We start from the raw sequence: 23,864 nt of genomic DNA, 5'->3' as shown, positions 1-23,864 counted from the left end.
ACAAGAATCACTTGAACCTGGGAAGCGGAGGTTGCAGTGAGCGGAGATCACGCCATTGCACTCCAGCCTAGGCCGCAGAGAGATTCTGTCTCAAAAAAAAAAAAAAAAATAGAGCATGTGGTTGTATATGAAATATTAAAACATCCTTTGAATTGCAGGTTACTTTTTTTTTTTTTATTTGAGACAGAGTCTTGCTGTGTGGCCCAGGCTGGAGTGCAGTGGCGTGATCTCGGCTTACTGCAACCTCCGCCTCCCAGGTTCAAATGATTCTCCTGACTCAGCCTCCCGAGTAGCTGGGATTACAGGTGCGCAACCATGCCCAGCTAATTTTCTTTTTATTTTTAGTAGAGACGGGGTTTCACCATGTTGGCCAGCCTGGTCTCGAACTGACCTCAGGTGATCTGCCCGTCTCGGCCTCCCAAAGTTCTGGGATTATAGGCGTGAGCCAACATGCCTGGCCTGGTTGCCTTTTTAAAATAATCTTATAATATATATAGAATCTGACTAATGGATTTTTCATTATGCCTTATAGAATAATTTTTGTTGTTTTGTTAAGGCTGTCTAATTTTCTTTCATTTCACAAATAGGTTTGAGCATCTACTCTCTAACAGGCATTGTTTTAAGCTCTAGGAATACAGCAATGAATAAGACAGATGGGATTTCTGCTCTCCTGGAGCTGATGATGGGGAGGCAGATAACAAACAAGTAAATTAATAAGAAAATGTGATGTGCTGAGAATGGAAAACGGGTATATAGTGAGTGGTAGGGGCCCTTTAGATGGGGTGTGCTGGGCAGGGCCCTATAGCACAGCAGCATTTAGGATGACCAAGAAGGTGGTCTAAGATGGGGGCAGAGCCTTCTAGGCAGAGAGATCAGTTGTGTAAAGGCCCAAGATTGACAGCTCCTTTGTCTGATTTGTTGGCCTTTGAGCTTTGAGTGCCAAAGTGGACTCCATAACTGTCAAATGAAGGATGGGTATGATCTTCTCACTTTGGCACATAAGACATCAGTGCCATCCTTTTCATGGCTGTGAAGGTTCCATTATATGGCTGTGCCTTGATGTATTCAACCAGCACCTGCTGGGAGCTGCTTCAGGTGGTGCTAGAGTTGATATCCTCGACCATCCATCCTTTTTTTTTTTTTACCTTTTTTGAAACAGGGTCTCACTCTGTCGCCCAGGCTGAAGTGTGGTGGTACAATCATAGCTTACTACAGCCTGACCTCTTAGGCTTAATCGATCCTTCCACCTCAGCCTCCTGAGTAGCTGAGACTACAGGTGTGTACTACCATGCCCAGCTAATTTTTGTATTTTTTGTAGAGATGGAGTCTCTGGGCACCATGTTGCCCAGGCTGGTCTCCAACTCCTGGGCTCAAGCGATCTGCCCGCCTTCGCCTCCCAAATGCTGGGATTACAGGCATGAGCCATTGTGCCCAGCCAATCCATCTTTTAATACGCCTAATTTTAAGTCCAGTATTTTCTTGGGACCATGGAGAAATAAGCATTCATAAATAATTTACTGTTTATGTTAACCAAACCTTACAGGACAGTCATATTGTCACTGATTAATAATTTTGCTTTGATTTTAAACATTGATTTTTTTTTTTTTTAAGATGGAGTCTCGCTCTGTCTCCAGGCTGGAGTACAGTGGCGTGATCTCGGCTCTGCAACCCCCGCATCACGGATTCAAGCAGTTCTCCTGCCTCTGCCTCCTGAGTAGCTGGGACTACAGGTGTGCACACCACGCCCAGCTAATTTTTGTATTTTTCGTAGAGACAGGGTTTCACCATGTTAGCCAGGCTAGTCTCAATCTCTTGACTTCGCAATCTACCCGCCTCAGCCTCCCAAAGTGCTGGAATTACAGGCGTGAGCCACCGCGTCCAGCCAAAAAAGTGATATTTTAATTGCATTTTTTGAATTCTCATTTTTTCCTGAAGTGGATTATGCCTTTAAGGCTATAGATTTGTGAATTCTGGAAAGTTCAGCAGCTGCAGAGCCCTCTTGTAGTGGCAGACAATGGACCCCATCATCAGCTCCTCTCAGATGGCCATGCCAAAGAGGCTGTGCTGTTGAATGCGTCTCTGCTTGAATTAGCATGAATTAACTATTGGTTTTATTCATTATTGTTATTTTACTGGGAGTTGGGGAAGGATAGCTAAAAGTTTGTGAATCTATGACTTAAACTCCAAGGATTGGTATAGTAGACGGTTCCGAGATAGTTTCTGAAAAACGGGTTACGTATCTCTGCTGCTTTGTGGAAAAGAGGTCAAAGTACTGGTCTATGATGGGTCCCATTTGAGTGGCTTATTCTGAAGTTGACCTTTCTGATTACTGATTAGTAGTGAAAAAACTTCCCCTGTGAGGTACAGGCTCTTGTACTTCATTAAAAGAGACTCTCTCTGGACTGAAAAGCAAATGAACTCCCTCTCTGGAACTCCAGATGAAAGCACATCTCTCCTGTTGGAGTATGGTAGTGTGTGTGTGTGTGTGTGTGTATAGTATTTTTACCAACCACTTTGATAAAGCGTATCTCCATGGCACACAGCACCTTGGCCTGAATCAGCCAAGGACCTATACCTGGGCATTCGGGGGATGCAGTGGCTTGCCTTCCGTTTTCTTTTTGGTAGAGACATGGTCTCACTATGTTGTCCAGGCTGATCTCAAACTCTTGGCCTCAAGCAATTCTCCTGCCTCAACCTCCCCATGTGCTGGGATTACAAGCACAGCTCTAGGGTACTGGCCAAGTTCTAGGGCCTCCTCCCACACCCTGCAGAATCAGGAACTCTGGTGGTGAAGGCCAGCCATATGCATTTTTAAGTCATCATTATATTTTGGGACAGGATGTTGCTCTGTTGCCTAGGCTGGAGTGCAGTGGCATGATCATAGCTCACCATAGCCTTGAACTCCTGGGCTCAAGCCTTCCTCCTCTCTCAGCCTCCCAAGTAGCTGGGACAACAGGGTGTATCACGGCTAGTTTTTTAAATTTTTTGTGGAGACAGGGTCTCATGACGTTGCCCAGGCTGATCTGAAACTCTTAAGCTCAAGCAATCTTCCCACTTCAGCCTCCCGAGTAGCTAGGACTGCAGGTGTGTGCCACCATCCCTGGGTAATTTTTACTGGTTTTTGTAGAGACGGGTCTACTAGCTATGTTGTCCAGGCTGATCTCGAACTCCTGGCCTCAAGCAATCCTCCCACCACCTCAGCCTCCCAAAGCACTGGGATTATGCTTTCTTTTTTGTTTTGTTTTGTTTTTTGTTTTTTGAGACAGAGTCTCGCTCTGTTGCCCAGGCTGGAGTGCAGTGGCGCGAACTCGGCTCACTGCAAGCTCCGCCTCCCAGGTTCATGCCATTCTCCTGCCTCAGCCTCCTGAGTAGCTGGGACTACAGGTGCCCACCACCACGCCTAGCTAATTTTTTGTATTTTTAGTAGAGACAGGGTTTCACCATGTTAGCCAGGATGGTCTCAATCTCCTGACCTCGTGATCTGCCTGCCTCGGCCTCCCAAAGTGCTGGGATTACAGGCGTGAGACACCGCGCCCAGCTGGATTACACTTTCTTACCACCCCTCATGTGCAGAACCTGGGTGGTGGCCTCTGAGGTTTTCTGACCCAGCAGACATGGCTTGAGGATGTCACAAGTTTGGTTCCCTCAACAGCTGTATACTTAGAGTGCCTGCTTGGTGCTAGGCAGAAACCAGGCTGGGGGATTTTGTTCTTGGCTGTACAAGCCTTTTGGAGGACTATGGCAGCTATTTTGTGTTTGCTGAGAATCTGTTTTCTTTTTGGAGAACTGAAGATAACTAAGTGATGTGCCGCTTTGAAATCAGAGAGTGCAAGAAGCGCTAGGATCAAAGAGCTCCAGAGATACAGGGAGTGGGAGTGAGGATATGTAAGAGTCTGGAAAACAGCAAAGGTGATCCAGGCTTTGGTTCAGTTCCCATTTCATTTTGGAGGCCAGTCATTTGCTTTGAATGGTATCTACTGCCCAAGGTTACTGGGAGCGGCATCTCCCAAGGGCAGTGGTGTGAGGTACTGAAGCTTAGGGGTCAGAAGTCCGGCTGAGTGTTACCTCACTCGTGAGGCAGATTACTCAGCCTCTCTGTGCTGCTTCCCTTGTCTGTGAAATAAATCCAAGCTTTGCAGGGCAAGGCCCATGTGTGTTCATTCACCAGTGTGCCCCCAGCACTCCTCACAGGGCCTGTCACAGAGTTAGCATCCAATATCTAATTATTACCCTGGTCACATTCTTATATCTCACATTGAGGACTTGAGCTGAACAGGGTTTTTATGTTTTGATCACAAAGTGTCACTTAACTAACCAATTATTATCTTCAAAAAACATACATCTCTTGAGTTGTTTCTTACCCTTCTGTTCAGGGTAAGGGGACAGGGACATTCTCATGGTCTCTATGTAGCATTCAATGTTATGAAAACCTGGATTCTGGGAACACAGGTTCTTTCTGTGAGGTGATGTTCGTGGCCGCTGTTTTGGGAGCATCCTTGTCCGGAGCGAGGTCCCCACTGCCCTGCTTCGCCTGTCTCCTTCCCAGGTACAATTTTGTGATGCTGGCCCTGTCCTCCTCGTTCCTGGTGTTATCCTATCTCTTGACCCGTTGGTGTGGCAGCGTGGGCTTCATCTTGGCCAACTGCTTTAACATGGGCATTCGGATCACACAGAGCCTTTGCTTCATCCACCGCTACTACCGAAGGAGCCCCCACAGGCCCCTGGCTGGCCTGCGCCTGTCGCCAGTCCTGCTTGGGGCATTTGCCCTCGGCGGTGGGGTTACTGCTGTTTCGGAGGTGAGACTCCCTGAGCCATCATGCCACATGCTCCTGCAGCTGCCCCGCTGTCCCTCCTGCTAGGCCTCCCCTTCCTGCCCTGCCTGAACCAACTGGACAAGTGCTTGCCTCTTCCTGTCCCCTCCCAGGCCTCTAGGGCAGCATCTTCTGATAGATGTGACAAGAGAATGTTGCCATTAGGGAGAGAATGGACCCGCAGTATGGCTGTTATACCTTTTATCTGACTTAGAAGCTGGAACCACAGCTGCTTTCCCTGGCTAGTCCCAGAGGAAGGAGGTATAGACTGAGGAACAGGCACTGACAATTGTTTCTTTCCCAGGTGTTCTTCTGCTGTGAGCAGGGCTGGCCAGCCAGACTGGCACACATTGCTGTGGGGGCCTTCTGTCTGGGAGCAACTCTCGGGACAGCATTCCTCACGGAGACCAAACTGATCCGTTTCCTCAGGACTCAGTTAGGTGTGCCCAGACGCACTGACAAAATGACGTGACTTCAGGGAAGCCTGGACGCCTGAGGCACCTGGACCAGCTATGGGCAGTTCTGTGGGTGGAACACACATTCTGTGTAAGAGCCCCGCCGAGGGCTCTGCAGCGGAGTGACAGCAAGCCCGGAGGTGAGGCACCAGCGAAAACATGAGACACCTGTGACCAATCGAAGTCTGAAATGCGGAGGAGGAGTTTCATTTTTAAGTGAAGACCAAAAAGCCCTTTAAAAATAATAGAGTTTTTTCATCATTTTATTTTCTCTTTTACTAATGTACTCATTCCTTTTGAGTGTGATTGGCCTTTGGAGCTACATGCTCCAACAAACTATATCTTAATTGTTAATAATTATCTGGCCCAGAAAAAGAGATGCAACGATTTTACCCTTCAGAGGAATTTTGAACTTCTGTAAAAGAGAGAGCGAGACCCCTCTCTTTCATTCACCACATGAAAACAGAGTGTGGCCCTGAAGTTGTGGCTTTCTCTGTGTCAACACTGTGGTCTGAGTTTTTAGAGAAGGAAAAATGCTACTCAGTGAGAAATCCAAGAAATGAAACCAGAAAGGTTTTCAGATCACATTTCCCAGAGTGAGTTAGGGAGAATCTTGCCTGTCGTGATCACACTGTTCCCCGCCGCCCCAGGTCAGCACATAGTTGACCCAGAGTGGGCTGTCAAGATCTGTTAACTGAAGAGTGGGTGAAAGCTGGCTGGAGACTCCTGGCCTGGCCACCTGCAAGAGGCGGACTTTGAAGAAAACTGTGATCCAGTTGAGCCACTTTGTCTCTGAAGGGAATACTGCTTTGCAGCTTTCTGTAACTTCTCACATGGGAATTGCCCTGGTGACAGATAAGATTTAACAGGTGTATTTTTTTATCTTCAGAATAAGACAGGGCAAACTCTATATGGCAAGTATTACTGAGTCAGGCCCCTCCTGCTGACCCATTATTTCCAGCACTGATCAATATAACCAAATTCCAGCCCCAGGACAAGAGTGGCAGGCATGGGGGCCTGATGCTGCAGGCTACAGTGTGAGCCCAGGCATTCTGCACCTTGCAGCCTGCACCCTGCAAGTGAGATCATGAGCAGTGTTCTGGAGTGTAAAGTGTTTTTTATTTTTTCATTAATGTATTAATTCCTTTTGGATATTAACCCCCCTCAGAACAACATGCACAGACTATAATTTGGATGTTAATAATCCTCTCACTCAGTGCCCCAAACCTTCTGTGTCTACACCCAGAGAGAGAGGGTCAGTAAGGGCAACTGCTATCATGCATTAAAATGCATGTATTTAAATCTGCTTGCCCAGAGCCAGTACCCAGGGGCTAAGGATCAAGACCTGTCAGCATAGCAAGACTGGGGCCCAGTCACCCTGGCAGGTTTTTATCTACTCAGAGGGAGAACGCTTTGTACTAAGTGGGAGAAAAGCAGCTAAATGCAAGGTGTCCTGAGCAATTAGAGGACCTCCAAAGCATGGCCTCAGTCATGCCTTCATAGGGTAAGGTCAGGCCAGCTCAGAAAAATGGATGGTCCCATGGGGTTAGGTGGAGCACACACAGAAGGCAGTCTTCCCTCCCATGTCCGTTCTCTGTCCTGGCATCCACAGAAAGGGGCCTTCAGTCCTCATGAGCTGTTTCTCTGCAGCTGCTGATCACCCTCCCAGACCCCTGCCCCTATCCCATGCCCACATGACCCCAGACTCAAGCATGATCCTCATTCTACCTGCCTCGGAATCACCTGGATTGCAAGTCAGAATGTGGCTTCCCCGGACCCACTCCAGGCCTTCAGGATCTCTGTCTCCCAGTAGGAGGGCTCTGAGATTGGCTTTTCTGGCAAGCCCACATGGCTTTGATGCCACCAAGGTTGACATGCCCCATTGTCTTCCTTCACAGCAGGCCCAGGACCAGTCATGCTCATGCCTGTTCTCTGCTCCAGGAACAGAGCTGCTGTTCAACCAGCAGCCTTGTGACTCCGTGGCCTCTGGGAGCAGGACTCCCCAGGCTTATACTCTCTCAGCTTGAGAGAGGGTCTATGTCTGAAGGCAGTGCTGTCATCCCTCCCCTGCTGTTGGCCTAATGATGCTGTCAGGGCCAGCTCCTCTTGAAAGACAGCCAGTTGCGAAGGCAGCCCAGGGCTTCTTCCCATGTCCTACTTCCCTGTGTCTAGGGAGAGTCGTCCCTGTGGCTGCGAGTTTTCCCAAGACTAGCACCTACCGCCTGGGCTGTCAGCACTTTGGCAGCAGGTCCTCTGCGGTTCTCTGCCTCTGGCACCTCCCTAAAGCTCAGCTGAACCTGACCAGGCCTCTGGCATTTCCCCTGCTGGACCCCCTAGAGCCACACCTGTTGCCTCAGGGAGCTTGCATACATGTGGGCCAGCCTGCCTCGCTTTACCCAAGCATATTTGGGGAGAGAAATCATACTTTTGGCTTTAAATACCACTTAAAATATCGTGAGGCTACTTCTCCATGGAAACAAGTCTCTGAGGCACAACCTTTATGAAAGGAAGGAGTCTTCGTTAGTGAGAAGAACAGTATCTCTGACTTCCTGTGCTCCGCTGGCCACACGTAAGTGTTGGTCACTTCAGATTTGGCTTGGGGTCTCTCAGTGGGGAGCTGCTGCTGCACTGTTTAATGCTTACCTGACGGCAACTTCTGGCTCTGGAGCCACTACTCTGCCCTGCTCCCAGCCACTTCCCAACCTGATTCAAGCCGGGCCCCTCCTCCCTCCTGTCTTTATTCTTTTCTTTTCAGAGGCAAGGTCTCACTCTCTCCTCTCACCCAGGCTGGAGTGCAGTGGTGTCATCATAGCTCATTGCAGCCTCAAACTCCTGGGCTCAAGCAATCCTTCCACTTCAGTGTCCTGAGTAGCTGGGATCACATGTGTGTGCTACCTCACCCAGCTAATTTCTAATTTTTTTTTTTTTTTTTTTGAGATGGAGTCTCGCTCTGTCCCCAGGCTGGAGTGCAGTGGCGCGATCTCGGCTCACTGCAAGCTCCGCCTCCCGGGTTTACGCCATTCTCCTGCCTCAGCCTCCCGAGTAGCTGGGACTACAGGCGCCCGCCATCTCGCCCGGCTAATTTTTTGTATTTTTTAGTAGAGACGGGGTTTCACCGTGTTAGCCAGGATGGTCTCGATCTCCTGACCTCGTGATCCACCCGTCTCGGCCTCCCAAAGTGCTGGGATTACAGGCTTGAGCCACCGCGCCCGGCCTCTAATTTTTTTTTGTAGAGACTGGATCTCACTGTTGCCTTGAACTCCTGGGCTCAAGTGATCCTCCTGCCTCAGCCTCCCAAAGTGCTGGGATTCCAGAATGTATGATTTTTTAAATCATGCATTCCTGTTGCTAGTTTCATATCAGTCCCCTGGTTTAAAAAGAAATAAAATATTTTCTTTACACTTTTGTAAAGACCTTTCTTCTTTCATACCCCTTCTCCCTCCAAAAGGGACAAAAATTCTTTGATTTCATAAGGAAGGTGGGTAAGTAACTTGAGGATGTGAACCTTTGGTGTTTCTCAACTGGAACGTTTTTTTCCTCCGTTGATGTTGTAGCTGGGACTGGGCTTCTTGACTTTGAAAGAGGGGTGGTGTCCTGGCCTGTGCCACGGAGCCGCGCCTCTCTGGGACGGAAAGGCCTGGTGTCTCCTTTGCTCTTCTCCCCGTCCCGTCTTAAGCTGTATTTCCCGTTGTTTGTAGCACTTCTATCTTCTCCGTCTGGCCTGGTCCTTTTTTTTGTTGTTGTTGTTTTGTTTTAATTAAATGGCCATTCCTTGAGAAGCCAGGACTAGTTTCAGCGCAGAGCAGGGCAAGTGTGTGATTTCAGGGGGTCTAGGACAGCACCTTCACTCTAATATCTTCCTCCATCAGGTGATAGAATTTCCTTTCACCTGGTCACAGGCTGCTATTCTAGAATTAGTGAGGATACTGGAAATTCAGATTCCACAGAGAACTCAGTGACTCATTCACACTAAGATGTAAAATAACCCCATCAAGATTTATTTCCTTTTTGTTCTCTGGCGGGAGGAAAAAAGAAAAAATTATTTGCCAGGCCAGGCGCTGTGGCTTAACACTTTGGGAGGCCGAAGCAGGATGATCACTTGAGCCCAAGATATTGAGACCAACCTGGGCAACACAGGGAGACCCCATCTCTACAAAAAAAAAAATTAAAAACTAGCGGGGCATGGTGGCATGCACCTGTAGTCCCTACATTGGAGGCTGAGGGGCAAAGGATTGCTTGAGCCCAGGATTTCGAGGCTGCAGTGAGCATGTTCGCACCACTGCACTCCAACCTGGGCGACAGAGCAAGAAACTGCAACTGAAAAAAAAAAAGGAATTATTTCCTAAGCAGCTTTTGATGTTGAGGAGAGACAAGCAGGAGCTGAGAGCATCCAGAACCTGGAGGAGGAGGGGCTCAGGTGAGAGGCTGGGCAGGCCCAGAAGTGGGGAGCTGTGAGTGCTGCTGTGTGGCCTCTGGGGTGGATGGAGTTCAGTCCCCAGTGGGAAATCGGGAGCAGCATGATCCCTGGCCTAGTCTTAGAAGAGCCATGGCTGAAAACGGGGTGGGGACTAAAGAAGAGAAAGAATCCGAACGGGATACCCTTCATGTGTTTTATTTATTTGTTTGTTTGTTTGTTTATTAACACAGTCTCGCTCTGTTGCCTGGGCTGAAAGGCAGTGGCGCGATCTTAGCTCACGGCAACCTCTGCCTCCCAGGTTCAAGCAATTCTTGTGCCTCAGCGTCCCAGTAGCTGGGACTGCAGGCATGCACCACCACACCTGGCTAATTTTTGTATTTTTAGTAGAGACGGGGTTTCACCATGTTGGCCAGGCTGGTCTGGAACTCAGGTGACCTCAAGTGATCTGCCTGCCTCTGCCTCCTGAAGCGCTGGGATTAGAGGCATGAGCCACCTTGCCTGGCCTCCTTCACATATTTATACACTCCTGCTCTTTGTGGGGGCCAGGCACCGACGGCAAGTGAGACGGGCGTGCAGGGGGCTTGCTAGTGAGGAGAGCCCCCACCAGCAGCTCGATCCTGAGCACCTTTGGGAGCTGACCCACGGACTCATGAAGCTGCTTGCACAAGGTTCTCAGTGGCCCTAAGGAAGAGTCCCGGAAGGCACACTGGAAGCCAGGAGGCCTGTGGAGCCTGTCAGAAAGGACCAGATTTGGAAAGAAGATGAGCTAAGGCCCAAGTATGAGGGGTCCCCTAGAAATTTATCAAAGACAATGAAACACAGAAAACTAGAAAAAGCAGCTGAAGGCTGGGCGTAGTGGCTCACACCTATAATCCCAACACTTTGGGAGGTTGAGGCAGGTGGGTCACCTGAGGTCAGGAATTTGAGACCAGTCTGGCCAACATGGTGAAACCCCGTCACTACTAAAAATGCAAAAATTAGCCGGGCATGGTGGCAGGTGCCTGTAATTCCAGCTACTCAGGAGGCTGAGGCAGGAGAGTCACTTGAACCCAGGAGGCAGAGGTTGCAGTGAGCCGAGATTGTGCCACTGCACTCCAGCCTGGGTGACAGAGCGAGACTCCGTCTCCAAAAAAATAAGTAAAACAAAAGAAAAAGAAAAAGCAACTGAACAAGATTACTATTCTAAAATTTATTTACTGAATATTCCATGAGTGTCCAGGAAGTAACTGAGACTTGTGTATTTAATTTGGAAATGAGACTTCTGAGACAATCGGATGCAGATGAAAAAATTATTTGCTTCACTATTATTTACCTAAGATAATTTGGTCCTTAATGTTGTAAATATTTCATTTGTAGCGGAAAAGGTGTTTTACTTGAAGAATTTGAGGAGAGGGAAGACTCATTGATTTGCAGTATCAGTCAGTCCCCAATTACCTTGGCATAATCAGTCCCATTATTTAGTGTTACTCATTTTTAACCAAACGGTCTGGGTATATCAGAGCACAACTGGGAAGGTGGGCTCTCAATGTAGTCCAGCCTCCTTTAGGGCCGAATGAAGGAAGACTTATAAATACTTCTTAATTATCCTTCAGATGAATTAGCAATAGTTGCTGTTAACCCCTGTTCCAGTGCAGTCGACTCTTCGCCAGTTGACTTCTCCATTCTTCTTGGGAAGTGCGGCTTGAAAGGAAAGTGCTGGAGGTGAGATATAGAGAATTAGGTCTTTCCTTGCATGTTATAGATCCTCAGCAAAGTAAATGTGCCCGGCACTCTGTCCCTACTTCTGCAGGCTCCACAGAGGTTTGGAGGTTTGGAGACCCCACCCCCAGCTTGTGGAACCTATTGCAGTGCATCATGTCCCACGTTGAACACAATCGTGTATAAGGATAAGGACACAAGAGTGGTGGCTGTCTAACTGATATGGTGGTATGTTCTGTAGCAACTGAAAAAGCATTGAAAAAGCAATTTTGAAACGTTCTATTTTGGAGCCAGTAAATGTTGTCTTCATCTCATTTCTGAGGGGCCTGCCTGAAGAGTTAAAGGGCCCTGGGCGCTCCACCTGTGAGGCCTAGTGAACACTGGGCCCCAAGTGCTTAGGAAGGAGGGAAGGGGATGCCAGGAGCAGGGAGGTGGTGCCTGGAGGCTGCCTCACTGTGAGGCTGGCAGAGGCCAGGCTCTGGGGCAGCTCCCAGCCCTCTCTGCTGCCCCTGGCTTCGCCCTGGGGTGATTCTCATTTTTCCTGGGGCCCAGAGAGCAGGCCAGCCCTCAGGCTGGTGGGCAGTGAGAGGAGAAGGACCCAGACATGGCTCCTGCTCTCAGGGTAGAGGCCTAGGCACTTCCACTGAGGGGGCAGTCTCTCACCTTTTACTTCCAGCCCCTAGCCTCCTCCCTCCTCTTTGCTTCTGAGTGCAAAGCCCCTGCAGGAGAAATGGAATTGGCTCAGGTTATCTTTATAAGGCAGCTACTATAGATCACAGGTCATACATTAGCCAGTAGACGGGCCACCCTGGCCTGAGCAGCATTTGCTAGGTGTAGGCCAGCCAGAGTGGCGTGGTTCATCCCTCATTGCCCCTTCCCAGGGGAGCTGCATGAGGACCCATGACATAACAGCTGACTTGTGAAGGAATCTTCTAGACCATTTCCCTGTCACATTTCCTCTCCCCCTCCCATAAATGTGTCCCAATGTTATGACCCTGTTGACTCTACTGTCACAATGTTGACAAAGGGGTTTGGCAGAGGCCACCTGGGTTCACAGTGCTTAATGGGAAAGAGACCTGAAAAACTGGCAACTCCTGATCCTTCCTTCCCAGCGGCCTCTCACCTTTAATCTCCTCTGCAGTGCCCCATCACAGGTTGGGGCCTTGGAACAGGCTCGGAAGCTGTCATCGCAGCAGTGAGCAGTGACTAATTAAGACATGGCTGCATTAGTCACATTGGAGGTGACAACTGAGCAGCATGTTTCTGGTTGGTGTCTGGGAGATCCTGACACACTTTTCCATTATGTGGAACTAATAGTGTGCGGCTTCCATGCGGCCATGTGGGGTGGGAGAGCCTGAAATGAAAGCATGACTCTGTGGACAGCGCCGGTTTTGTTCCCAGCTCATCTACTCCTCACTTCTTTGCCCTTTCAGTTGAAAATCATGAAAGATGACACCAGGGGAATGGCATAAGGGGTGCCAGAGGACCTCTTTCAGAAGGCTTTTGTTGTCCACCACTGTTCCCAGGAGAATTCTGAGACTATTCAGAGGGGAACTGGTGATGTAGGAGCCAGTCCTTTCACCAGATGCAGACGAAAACCCCAGCCTCACCAGCCTCGGGGCACACTCTTGTCTTCCCTCACCAGAGTCTGGCAGGGCCAGGCAGGGAGAACCACAAAGATCCAGAGAATCAGGACATTGCAGCCAGAAGAAAAACAGGGCTCTTCTCCCCACAGAATCCCAACCAAACATGCTGCTAAAATAGCTATCCTTTTGTTTCCCCTAGGACATTAACACGAGAATTTTATGAACAAACTGGGATAGCATAGTGCATTTAATGTTCCTGAACCAGAGCTGAAGGTTTCTGTCTTCCCCTCATGCTTCTGACATCCCCAAGTGGTGTCTCTCTAATGACAACAGAACGTTCTTGCAGGTGTGCGGATGTCGGGCTGTGGGGGGCCACAGAAGGGACAGAGTAACTTGCATTGGTTTCTTTTGTAACCATGATGGAAACCATGTGGAGCTCTGGCTGTACGATGGGGCTGGTGGGCAGGAGGCCCAAGCACAGTGGTGACTTGTCTTTGCCTGCTCTCAGCTCTGCCTGCCGCAAATCTGCAAGCACAGGGCCAAGCGCCAGGCTCTGGGTGGAAGGACCCCAGGGGTGCCCTGTCTTCAGCACTTCTTCCATCTGCACCATCACTGGAGAAATCCACCTGCAGCCATGTCTTATTTATTTACGGTTTTTTTTTAGATAGTGTCTTGCTGTGTTGCCCAGGCTGGAGTGCAGTGGCACGATCATAGTTCCCTGCAGCCTTAATCTCCTGGACTCAAGTAATGCCCTCACCTCAGCCTCCCAAATACCTGCCTTTTTTTTTTTTTTTTAAATTTTTAGTGGAGACAGAGTCTCACTATGTTGCCCAGATTGATCTGACACTCCTAAGCTCGAGTGATCCTCCCAGCTTGGCCTCCCAAAGTGCTGGGATTACAGGCATGAGCCACTGCTCCCGGCCTGTGTCTTTTTTTTTTTTTTTTTTTTAATTGAGATGGAGTCTCACACTGTCACCCAGACTGGAGTGCAGTGGCGCAATCTCAGGTCACTGCAACCGCTGCCTTCCAGGCTCAAGTGGCTCTCCTGCCTCAGCCTCCCAAATAGTTGGGATTACAGGCACCCACCACCACACCCAGCTAATTTTTTAAAAATTATTTTTATTAGAGATGCAGTTTCACCATTTTGGCCAGGCTGGTCTTGAACTCCTGACTTCAAGTGATCCTCCCACCTTGACCTCCCAAAGTGCTGGGATTACAGGCATGAGCCACCATGCCTGGCCCTGTGTCTGTCTTTTGAAGTACATGAACAGGGTTTTGCTTCATGTGTATTTCGTCGCCTTCTTTTTTTTTTTTTTGAGACGGAGTCTTGCTCTGTCTCCTGGGCTGGAGTGCAGTGGCCGGATCTCAGCTCACTGCAAGCTCCGCCTCCTGGGTTTTATGCCATTATCCTGCCTCAGCCTCCGGAGTAGCTGGGACTACAGGCGCCCGCCACCTCGCCGGCTAGTTTTTTTGTATTTTTTAGTAGAGACGGGGTTTCACCACGTTAGCCAGGATGGTCTTGATCTCCTGACCTCGTGATCCACCAGTCTCGGCCTCCCAAAGTGCTGGGATTACAGGCTTGAGCCACCGCGCCCGGCCGTGTATTTCGTCTTCTAAATGGCACAGCATGTTGCATCCATGCCTTCCGTTATACTCCCCCACCCCCACCCAACTGCCCTTCTCAAATTCGTGGGTGACCTTGAACAAGTCTCCCTTATTCCAGCAGGTACAGAGCCCCGAGCATGTGCCAGGTTTGTGTGGAGACACATTTTACAGGTGTTAGCTGTGAGATCTTCACAACAGACCCTATCTATTATCTATGGGCTACAGGTGAGGAAACTGAGGCACAGAGAAGTGACTTGATTTTCCCTGAGCCACAGCTAGGAAGAACACGGCACAGCTGAGGTCGGCCCCTGGACTGTCTGATTTCAGAGCCCTCTTCAGCTCTGGGCTAATTTCCTCCCTCTGTTATTATTATTATTATTTCATTTTACTTTTTTTGAGACAGTCTTGCTTCATCACCCAGGTTGGAGTACAGTGGTGTGATCTCAGCTCACTGCAACCTCCACTTCCTGGGTTCAAGCAATTCTCCTGCCTCGGCCTCCTGAGTAGCTGGGATTACAGGCGTGCGCCACCACACCCAACTAATTTTTGTATGTTTAGCAGAGATGGTGTTTTGCATGTTGGTCAGGCTGGTCTTGAACTCCTGGCCTCAAGCAACTCACCCACCTTGGCCTCCCAAAGTGCTGGAATTACAGGCATGAGCCACCACGGCCAGCCAAGTTCCTCCCTCTATTAGAGCTCAGGAGTTTGAGACCAGCCTGAGCCACATAGGGAGATTCTGTTTCTATAAATAATAAAAAATTAGCTGGGCATGGTGGTTGACGGCTGTGGTCCCAGCTACTCAGGAGGCTGAGGCGGGAAGATCACTGGAGCCTGGGAAGTCGAGACTGCAGTAAGCCATGAACACACTGCTGCACTCCAGCCTGGGTGACAGAGTGAGACTCTATTTCAAAAACAAAACAAAACCCAAAAAACCAGCAAGTTTGGAATCCACAGGATTTGATTGTTTTCAATCCATCCCTGACCTTCCATGGCTTATTTTTCTCTACAGTTCCTCCCCTGCCTCTGTCTTCATCCCATCTTCAGGAATTTAGGGTAATTGTCTCGCACAAACATTGGCATAATAAGAAATATTTGGGAGAAATAAATCTGGCCAAAAAAAATTATGGTACATTACAAAGAAAAGGTTTTGTATACCCCAGGGTCCCTGTCTGTTAGGGCCCTTGACCCTGGGCAGCACCACCAACGAGTGGGAAGGCACCTCACTTTTGGCCTCTCAGGTCTAATTCCTCACTTTGGAACCATAGGCAGGAGATCTTGCCTCTCTGTGCCTCAGTTTCCTCATCTGTCACCCACCTTACGTGGTCCAGGAAAGATGAAAGGAGAACAGAGATAGGAGGCAAATTCAGCTCCAAAAGCCTTGGAAACCCCAAGCAAGGTTTCCTGGGTGTCCACTTGACCCACATCTGCCCTTCTTTCCTCTTCTGGTCCCTGTGCCGAGGTAGTTCTCTCCTGATACCCTGCACCTCACCTCTATGGCTGTGCCAGGCTCCGCTCTCCTCCACCCTCACCCCTATTAATCCAGCTCAAAGGCCTACTGTGACAGCCAGCAAAGGAGGGAGGGCGAGGACATTACAAATACTCATGATTTAAGGGCTTTTCCTTTAGCCCCATTACTTGGAGAAGGCACCTGGCCCAGAACGCATGGCAGTGATGAACCCAGGTCACCGTTTCTTTCCCTGGGCTTCATTTGGGCTGGTTCTTATGATGTCCTTAGGAGCCCTGGAGCCAGCACTGCCCAGCCTCATCCTCACACCTCTCCCCATGCCCCAGTCAGGGAGGCACTCGCCTGTGTCAGGCCCAGTGGCCCTGTTCTTATGACCCCCCAGGCTGCTCTGTCCCCATCAGACTCCTCCTCCTTTCTTTCAACAGCCCTATATTCTTTCTCTCTTGAGAATTAGAAAGGCAGGTGGTGGGGCCGGGAGTTTGGTGGGGTGGGAAACGTGTCCAGAGAAGGCTTTGAGGCAGCTGTGGCTTTGCTTTCCCAGGCCTGGTCACTGGACCCAGCCTAGCTACCCTGCTACCCTACCCTCTTCAAGCTGTGAATCTTCGAGCAACGTGCTTGATCCCCCTGTGCCTCCGTTTACTCATCTGCAAATGGGCACAGTAGCACTTGCCTCATAGGGTATAGCAAGGAGTGAGTTCGAGGATGTAGGTAAAGCACTAGACAGGGATGCCTAGCTCCAGCCTAGTGGACTTCAGTGGGTGGAATTTTAAATCTGCCCAACACAAGGTTACAGAGGGACTGTGGTCCCTGGGAACATTTGTTTCCCCGCTACTGCTTCCTCCGACCTAACCCCAGTCCACAGAAGTGCATGTGGTGGCGGAGCATCTATTTTAATTTCGGTGGAAACATTCCTTTACCCTCTCCTGAAAGACAAAGCTGCAGGTGAAGAAGAAATGAAAACTCCTTTTAGGCTCAGCTGGCCCTGCAGGAGCTTTGGAGGGTGAGGGTGTCAGGCAGAGAGACTGTGCAGAGCCAGGCATCTGGATGTGGATTTGAGGTGTCCTTAGCCTTGGAAACCCCAGCAATCAGGCCCGAGGAAGCAATGCCACAGCTGCCCGCAAATGCTCTTTCAGACGCACATTCCGCACACCTCCCCAGGACAAGAAGGGATGCTCCAGAAGCTTGTTAAATGATTTCCAGCAATTTCAGAAATCACCTCAGCTAGTTATTTAGATTTCCCATCAGCCTTAGATTAAGACAGAAAGAAAAAGGGGCCCTGGCGTCAGGAGAGAAGGTGGCTTTGTCCAGGGAGGAACAGCTGCTGTGGGCAGTTTCTGAAGAAAGTGGAAAGGCATGAATGGGCCCTGCCACGTGTTGGACGGCCACAGGCATGAGCTCTCCTGGCCTCGGCTTTCCCAGGCCTGAGCCATGGTGGCCCACAAGGATACCCCTGCACCCCCAAATGGCCTCACCCACCAATTGTCAATGTCCTCACCTTGAACCCACTCATCACAGGCTGATCCAGAAACTTGTCGAGTTTTGTTTTATTGCAAACACTGCTTTGCTTTGTTGTTTTTTTCACTTCACTGGGATGCCAGGTTAAGATGGACTGGTTTCTCCTGCCAGAAGCAGCTTTGAATTTAGGATGCCCAGAGGGTGCTGTCTTTTTCTTTTGATGGAGTCTTGCTCTGTTGCCCAGGCTGGTGTGCAGTAGTGCGATCTAGGCTCACTGCAACCTCTGCGATTCTCCTGCCTCAGCCTCTCAAGTAGCTGGAATTACAGGCACCCACCACCATGCCCAGCTAATTTTTGTATTTTTAGTAGAGATGGGATTTTGCCCTGTTGGCCAGGCTGCTCTCAAACTCCTGACCTCAGGTGATCCACTCATCTCGGCCTCCCAAAGTACTGGGATTACACATGTCAGCCACTGCGCCCGGCCTAGGGTGCTGTCCTGAGCACTATTGATAAGGTGGAGTTTTCCTGGGAAGGGAAGTGTGTTCTGCCCACAGACTTGTGGAATCAGGGAGACACCGGATGTGTCTGGGCCCAGCGCTGAGCCTTGGGGAAGGTGTGAGGCCATGGACATTTGGTTTGTGGGTCATATCTGAGTAGTGGGGTTCCATCAGGCCTTCTTCTTCCTCCTCCTTGTCAAAGAGCCATGACCTGAGCGTACCTGGTTCAGATCCAACAGCCCACTGCTAAAAGGCCTCCCTCGTTTCTGTCAGCCTCTGTGGACATTCCCTTCAACTCTGCAGGGGTCCTGGTTGCCTTTGCAGCTTGGAAATGATGTTTTACCACATCCCCACTGCCAACTGGGCCAGAGGACCTGCTGTCGATCCAGACAATCAACAGAGCTGAAGAGCCTGGAATTGTATTCTAATCGCAGCCCTGCCTTTTTCTCCTTGTGAGATCCTAGCAGGTGGCTTTACCTTTTCTCCGTCAGCAGCAGGTTCTAATCCCTGCCCACTGTTGCTCCAGGGCCATTGTGGGGATCAAGGAAAAGTTGGGGTTCAGCAGTTCTTTGGGGTGGAATGGAGAGTTGGGGAGCCAGTGGGCCTGTGCATACCAAGGCTGGAGCCTGGGTCCTGCAGGGGAGCTAATTCAGCACAGAGGTCACGGTGGAGATTAAAATATTCCTTTTTTTGAGACAGGATCTCTATCTGCTGCTTGGGCTGGAGTGCAGTGATGCAATCATAGCTTACAGCAGCCTCAATCTCCGGGGCTCAAGTGATCCTCTAGCCTCAGCCTCTGGAGTAGCTGGGACCACAGGCATGAGCCACCATACCCGCCTAATTTTTTTTTAATTGTTAGTAGAGATGGGGTCTCACTATGTTGCCCAGGCTAGTCTCGCAGTCTTGATCCTCCCACCTCGACCTCCTAAAGAACTGGAATTATAGGTGTGAGCCACAGTGCCTGGCCAAGTTTAAAATATTCTATACCATGTACTATTTTTCCTGATAAGTGATTTTATCTCCTGATATTATGTATTTTACGTATTTCTTGCTATTAAATAACAAATTATCCTGAGGGCAACCAGTGCTCTTCAGATAGTCACAGAAACACTGGGCCCATGTCCTGCCCGAGGCCAGTCCTAACTTTGCCTGTGGTGTGCACCTGTGCTGTGCTCACACTGTCCTGCATAGTGTCCTTTTTTTTTTTTACCATGGTATGCCATTGCAGGTTATTCCCAGCACTTTCTATGTTGTAAACTGTTACAGTGAATATCCTGACACAGAGACCTCCAAGAGCCTGGTCTCCTTCTCCATTTTGCCTGCTGATGAACCCTGAGAGTGAACTTCACTGCCTCTCAGCCCCAGCCTGTCCCCTAAGGGAGCCTAGGATGGAAGGGAGCCTGCCCAGGTCACATTGAGTTGATGACCAGCCAGCCTGGAGCCTGAGACTCAGGACCTGTAGGTCAGTGGGCCAAACCATTCAGATTGCCTGGGTTCCACATCTGAAAAGGGCTTTGCATGATGCCAGCCGCCCAGTCAATGGTCTGTATTAATTGTGACATTGTGGCAACCTGTCACTTGTCATTCAGCTGACAGTCTTTCCTCCTGCAGAGGCCAAGAAAACCATGGAGGAGCAGTGGACCTTGGTGTCCCTGCTGAGCACAAGCCAGCAACAAGGACCTGGCCCCTCAGGCTCCACGGCATCCTCAGCCACAGACAAGCTCAGCTGCTGGGAGTTTGCACCTGTCACAAGTAATTGCTTCCCAAGAAGCAATTCCTCTCGGTGTCAGTAAAGTCACTGATGCCCCCAGCCTTCCCCTCAGAGAATCTGATTAACCAGCCCAGCTGGATGGGAAGCTAGGGAACAAAAGTTACCCAGTAAATAGAAGCGGAACAGCCAAGGAAGGGGCTCCGCGACGGCTCTGGCTCCTTCCGTGGGTGACAGAGCCTCTGTGGGCTAGTAGCTTTGGAACGTGTTTGCTCAGTGGCCTTGCTTCCCTGCCCACAGGCATGGGGTGCAGCCCCTTGTGCTGGAGGCTCATCTTTGTAGCCCGCATGGGTGCTTGGGGAAAGTCTTTGAGCTGGCTGGTCCAAGGGTGGATTCCAAGGTTTTGACAAGATCACTCTACACTCGTGCCTGCTGTGAGCTCTGGTACAGACAGACCCTAGTGTGGGTTCTAGCTCCGCTGTGTCCTTTACACCATGACCTTGAACAGTTTACTAAACCTGTCAAGCCTCAGTGTTTGAGAGGTTTTATATTAATTCAACCTGCTTTTATATTTAATTTCTCTTTTGATTAAACCAATACATGTATGGTGCATAGTTTTAAAGGTTGAACAATACTGCAAGGCTGGAAATACTAATTCCCCTCTTCTTGACCCATTGCTTTCAGTTCTTTTGACTCTCATAATTTTTTTTGTTTTTTTTTTGAGATGCGGTCTCTCTCTGTTGCCCAGGCTGAGCTGGGGAGCAGTGGCACAATCACAGCTCACTGCAGCCTCAAACTCCTGGGATCAAGCAGTCCTCCCACTTCAGCCTCCCGAGTCGCTGGGACTACAGGTGTGTGCTACCATGCCCGCCTAATTTTAAAATAGTTTGTAGAGATGGGATTGCACTATGTTGCCCAGGCTGGTCTTGAACTCCTGGCTTCAAGCAATCCTCCTGCCTTGGCCCGAATTGTTGGGATTACAAGCATGAGCCACTGCACCCAGCCTCTTTCACCTTTAGAACATTGACTTTCTACTATGGAAAATGAGCTGATAGCCACCTCTCCATACATTTCCTCCCCATCCTTCCAATGCTATGATTTGGTGTAAGTTGATATTCAGTGTTTACATGTTTAACACTATGTAAACATTGTTTTCTGCTAAACCAAGTAGTATTCTATTTCCTTTCTGCTGTAATTCGTTTTTCCTCAAGCTATAATTATCTCTTTTTTATTTGCTTTTTTATATTTGTACTTTATGTTCTTCCCTACAAAATCATAAAAATCTGACCAAATACACCCAGCAGGTATGCTTTCCCTGGAGACATTGCTCCAGGAACCCCTCACTACTTATTCCACTCTTACTAACCTATCTGCTTGCCCCTCCCTCCCTTCCCCAGAGTGAAGACATTGAGGCTCAGAGAGGTAGTAAGATCTGGGTGGAAATGAAGGCCTAGATAAGGAGGTACAGTTATGCTCAAGAGCCAACCGCCTGCCCAGGATGCTGCAGCCCAGTGGGGTGGCAGCCACACCAATGGGACCACTTGGTGGGTTTAACGTCTGCAGTGTGGGGCAGGAGCCTCTGGCCCTGAGTGGAGAGGACAGAGGTAGGTCTCCCTATCCATCCTGTGTGACCATTCCTGGTAAGATGCCCCATGCTGATTTCCATCCCCCGCCCAGGCAGATGGGAGAAAGAGCCAACCCCGCTTTTCTCTGACCACCCCATGTTTTCTTCTCCTGAAACTTGCTAAACCAGCCCTACCCAACTGCCAAGCTGAGGTCGCCTCCCAGGGCCACCAGCACCCTGCTCATCACAGTTGGGGCCACTTTTACTACTTCCTCATGTCTTGTGTCCCCCATCTTGGGGCTGAGCTCTGAGCCTACTTGCAGCGAGCTTTGCACTGCAGGTAACTCTTCATTAGTCAGAGGAGGCTAAGGTCAGCCCTGGGGAATGCATGAAGGTTAAGATCATGCTGGGAGCCCCTGGCTAGCAGCAACTCCTAGTCTTGGTGGCCCAAGTCCTTAAGTGCAGCACACATTCCTGAAGGGAACAGAGACAGCCTCCTGAGTCAAGAGCTCTTGCCCAGACACCATATGCCTCACAATGGAGAGGCCTATGCATTGTCTGAGGCTCCTGGTGACTGCCATCCAGCTCACAGGGCCTGCTCACCACAGAGGCTGCCCATGAGAATGTCATCCACGTGTTCCTGCATGCCAGAGGCTGTACTTCAAGGAGGCTGTGCCACTGGGCCAGGACTACCCCAGGCATAGGGAGAGGGTGCAGGGTGCATATCCTCTCCCTCAGCCATCAAGAGACAGGGGATGGGTATCAGAGGCACCTGGGAGTTGAAAGAGGCATAGAGCGCTCCAAATGGCTGCATGCTTTTAAATACACAACTCACCAGGATTTCATCTGCAACTCAGATTCAATCGGCTAAGTAGGGAAGGAGAAAGTATGTGGTTGTCATGGCAACACCAAATTGCCCAGGACCAGGATGGTCTCTAAGCGGGGGAAGGGAAAGGAGTGGAGCTGAGCCTCTGTCTCTGTGGTGGGGATATTCTGGAGAACAGGGGCCAGGGGTCAGGCCGGACACACACCTGTGGGGCGAGGGGTCTTGTTCCCACTACCCCTGCTCAGGGCTGAGGGTCTGAGCCATGCAGTGTTATATAAAGGGTTGACTCAGGGCCCTCACTCTGGGGCTGGGGCCCAGAGTACTCAAGCATGCGAGTTCCAGAGCCAGCCTCTTGCTAAGGGCCAGTCCCCGCTTCTCCCCAAGGGCTAGATCCACCCCAGAGCAGCTCAGATTTGGTGCCTGCTTCTCTTCCTGCCCCCTAATCATAACTGTTCCTGGCAGAGCTTCTGTCTTGAGCTTGGCCATAGATGTGGACACAGCCTGGCACATGCCCTGAGTGCAGTCTGAAAGATCAAGGGACCCATAGCCTCACCCAGAGAGTGCCAAGCAAAGCTGATACTTCTATTCATAAGCACACAGTGCTCAGCCTGGCCACCTCCTTCCCACCAAGAATGAAGTGGAGCCAGCAGAGGGGTTGCCCTGCAATGTGGTCTCTGCCAACCTGGGCCCAGGCCTGGCTGGATAGGTGGTAGGAAAGAGGGCTGCTCAAGTAGGAAGGAGGTAAGCATCGGGACCCTTCCCTGCCCCCGGACCTGCCTTAGCCCTGTTTTGATTCTGACCATCCAGTGCTCTGGGGCCCTGGAAAAGGTCCTGGGTCCAAGGCCCTCCTGACTAGCCAAGCCTGGCACATCCATCTCTGTGGTCCCTGGGTCCGGCCACCAGAGAGCTCCTGGACACATAATACATGAATAAATGGAGTGAAATAAAGAACCAATCAGTGGGTGACTTAGGCAGTGAGAACTAGGAGCAGAAGAAATGAAAGAAATGAGAGAGGGAGGGAGGATGCTGGTAGGGCCAGGTTTAGGGGAGCCTTAAATGCCAGGCTGTGAGGGGGTGTTTGTCAGGCTCCCCCACACCCAGCTTCTGCCCTGGTCCTGGGACAATTCCCATCTTCCAGAGGGGCCAGTAGGGACCCTGGCAGATGTGGCCCTATCACCTGATCCCCTCTCAGAGAGACAGAGACTCCAGGACACATCCCCCAGAGCCTGGCTCACCTGGGACCTCACAGGGCTTGCCTCACCAGGGCCCTGCGGACCTAACTGCTTCTGCTTCATGGTCTGTGGGTTTTCCCAGTCGTCCAATTAGTGCTAATTGGAAGCAGGAAGTGTGTGCATGTGTGGGGTGTGCCTGGAACTCCAGTGTCCTTGTCAGAACTTTGAGGCCCTGTGCTTCCTGGGACAGGCTCTTCCCTAGAGCTTTGGGGTCTCCTGCAGGACGGGGTGGGGTTGTTGGGAGCTCCCCAAGCATCGGGTATACTGGGCCTGTGCATAACGGGGCCTCTGCTCTCCAGAGGGCTCGGGCTCTCACCGGCCACCTCTTACCCCAGGTGCCAGTTGCCCCCAGGGCAGGGCAAGCTCACCCTTTTCACTGCCAAATCCTCCTCGCCTGGCACAGAGCTGCTGCTCTTCACAGTTTCACTCTAAGAACGAAGGGATGATGGGCTCAGGGCCTGGGATAGAGGTACAGAGGGGGCCTCCTGAACCCCTCACTGACCCTTGGTCCCAGCCTCAGCCCGTGGCTCCATAAAGGCAAGGAA

General features: G+C 50.3%; 1 protein-coding gene and 1 long non-coding RNA gene across 6 annotated transcripts in view; both read left to right on the top strand.

Moving 5' to 3' along the window:
- RFT1 (RFT1 homolog) overlaps positions 1-5,641 on the top strand; it is a 44,821-nt gene extending 39,180 nt beyond the window's left edge. For 3 of the 5 annotated variants that reach the window (XM_033210125.1, XM_033210126.1, XM_033210124.1), the window contains 2 exons: positions 4,547-4,796; positions 5,116-5,533. In XM_033210125.1, the coding sequence (XP_033066016.1) occupies positions 4,547-4,796; positions 5,116-5,283 (418 nt within the window). In that variant the 3' untranslated portion in view covers positions 5,284-5,533. Of the gene's footprint in view, positions 1-4,546; positions 4,797-5,115 lie in introns of all 5 variants that reach the window. The other 2 variants (XM_033210123.1, XM_033210127.1) reach the window with 2 other exon arrangements.
- A 5,664-nt stretch (positions 5,642-11,305) lies between these two features.
- LOC117082996 lies at positions 11,306-13,195 on the top strand. The gene is made up of 2 exons (XR_004436894.1): positions 11,306-11,384; positions 11,473-13,195. It is a non-coding gene; the product is annotated as an uncharacterized LOC117082996 (long non-coding RNA).
- Positions 13,196-23,864: the final 10,669 nt, after the last annotated feature.

Source organism: Trachypithecus francoisi, unplaced genomic scaffold (assembly GCF_009764315.1).
Source record: "Trachypithecus francoisi isolate TF-2019V2 unplaced genomic scaffold, Tfra_2.0 Lachesis_group0, whole genome shotgun sequence".
NCBI classification, from domain to species: Eukaryota; Metazoa; Chordata; class Mammalia; order Primates; family Cercopithecidae; genus Trachypithecus; species Trachypithecus francoisi.
The sequence above is the reverse complement of the archived record's forward strand: the minus strand, read 5'-3'. Positions and strand labels throughout refer to the sequence as shown.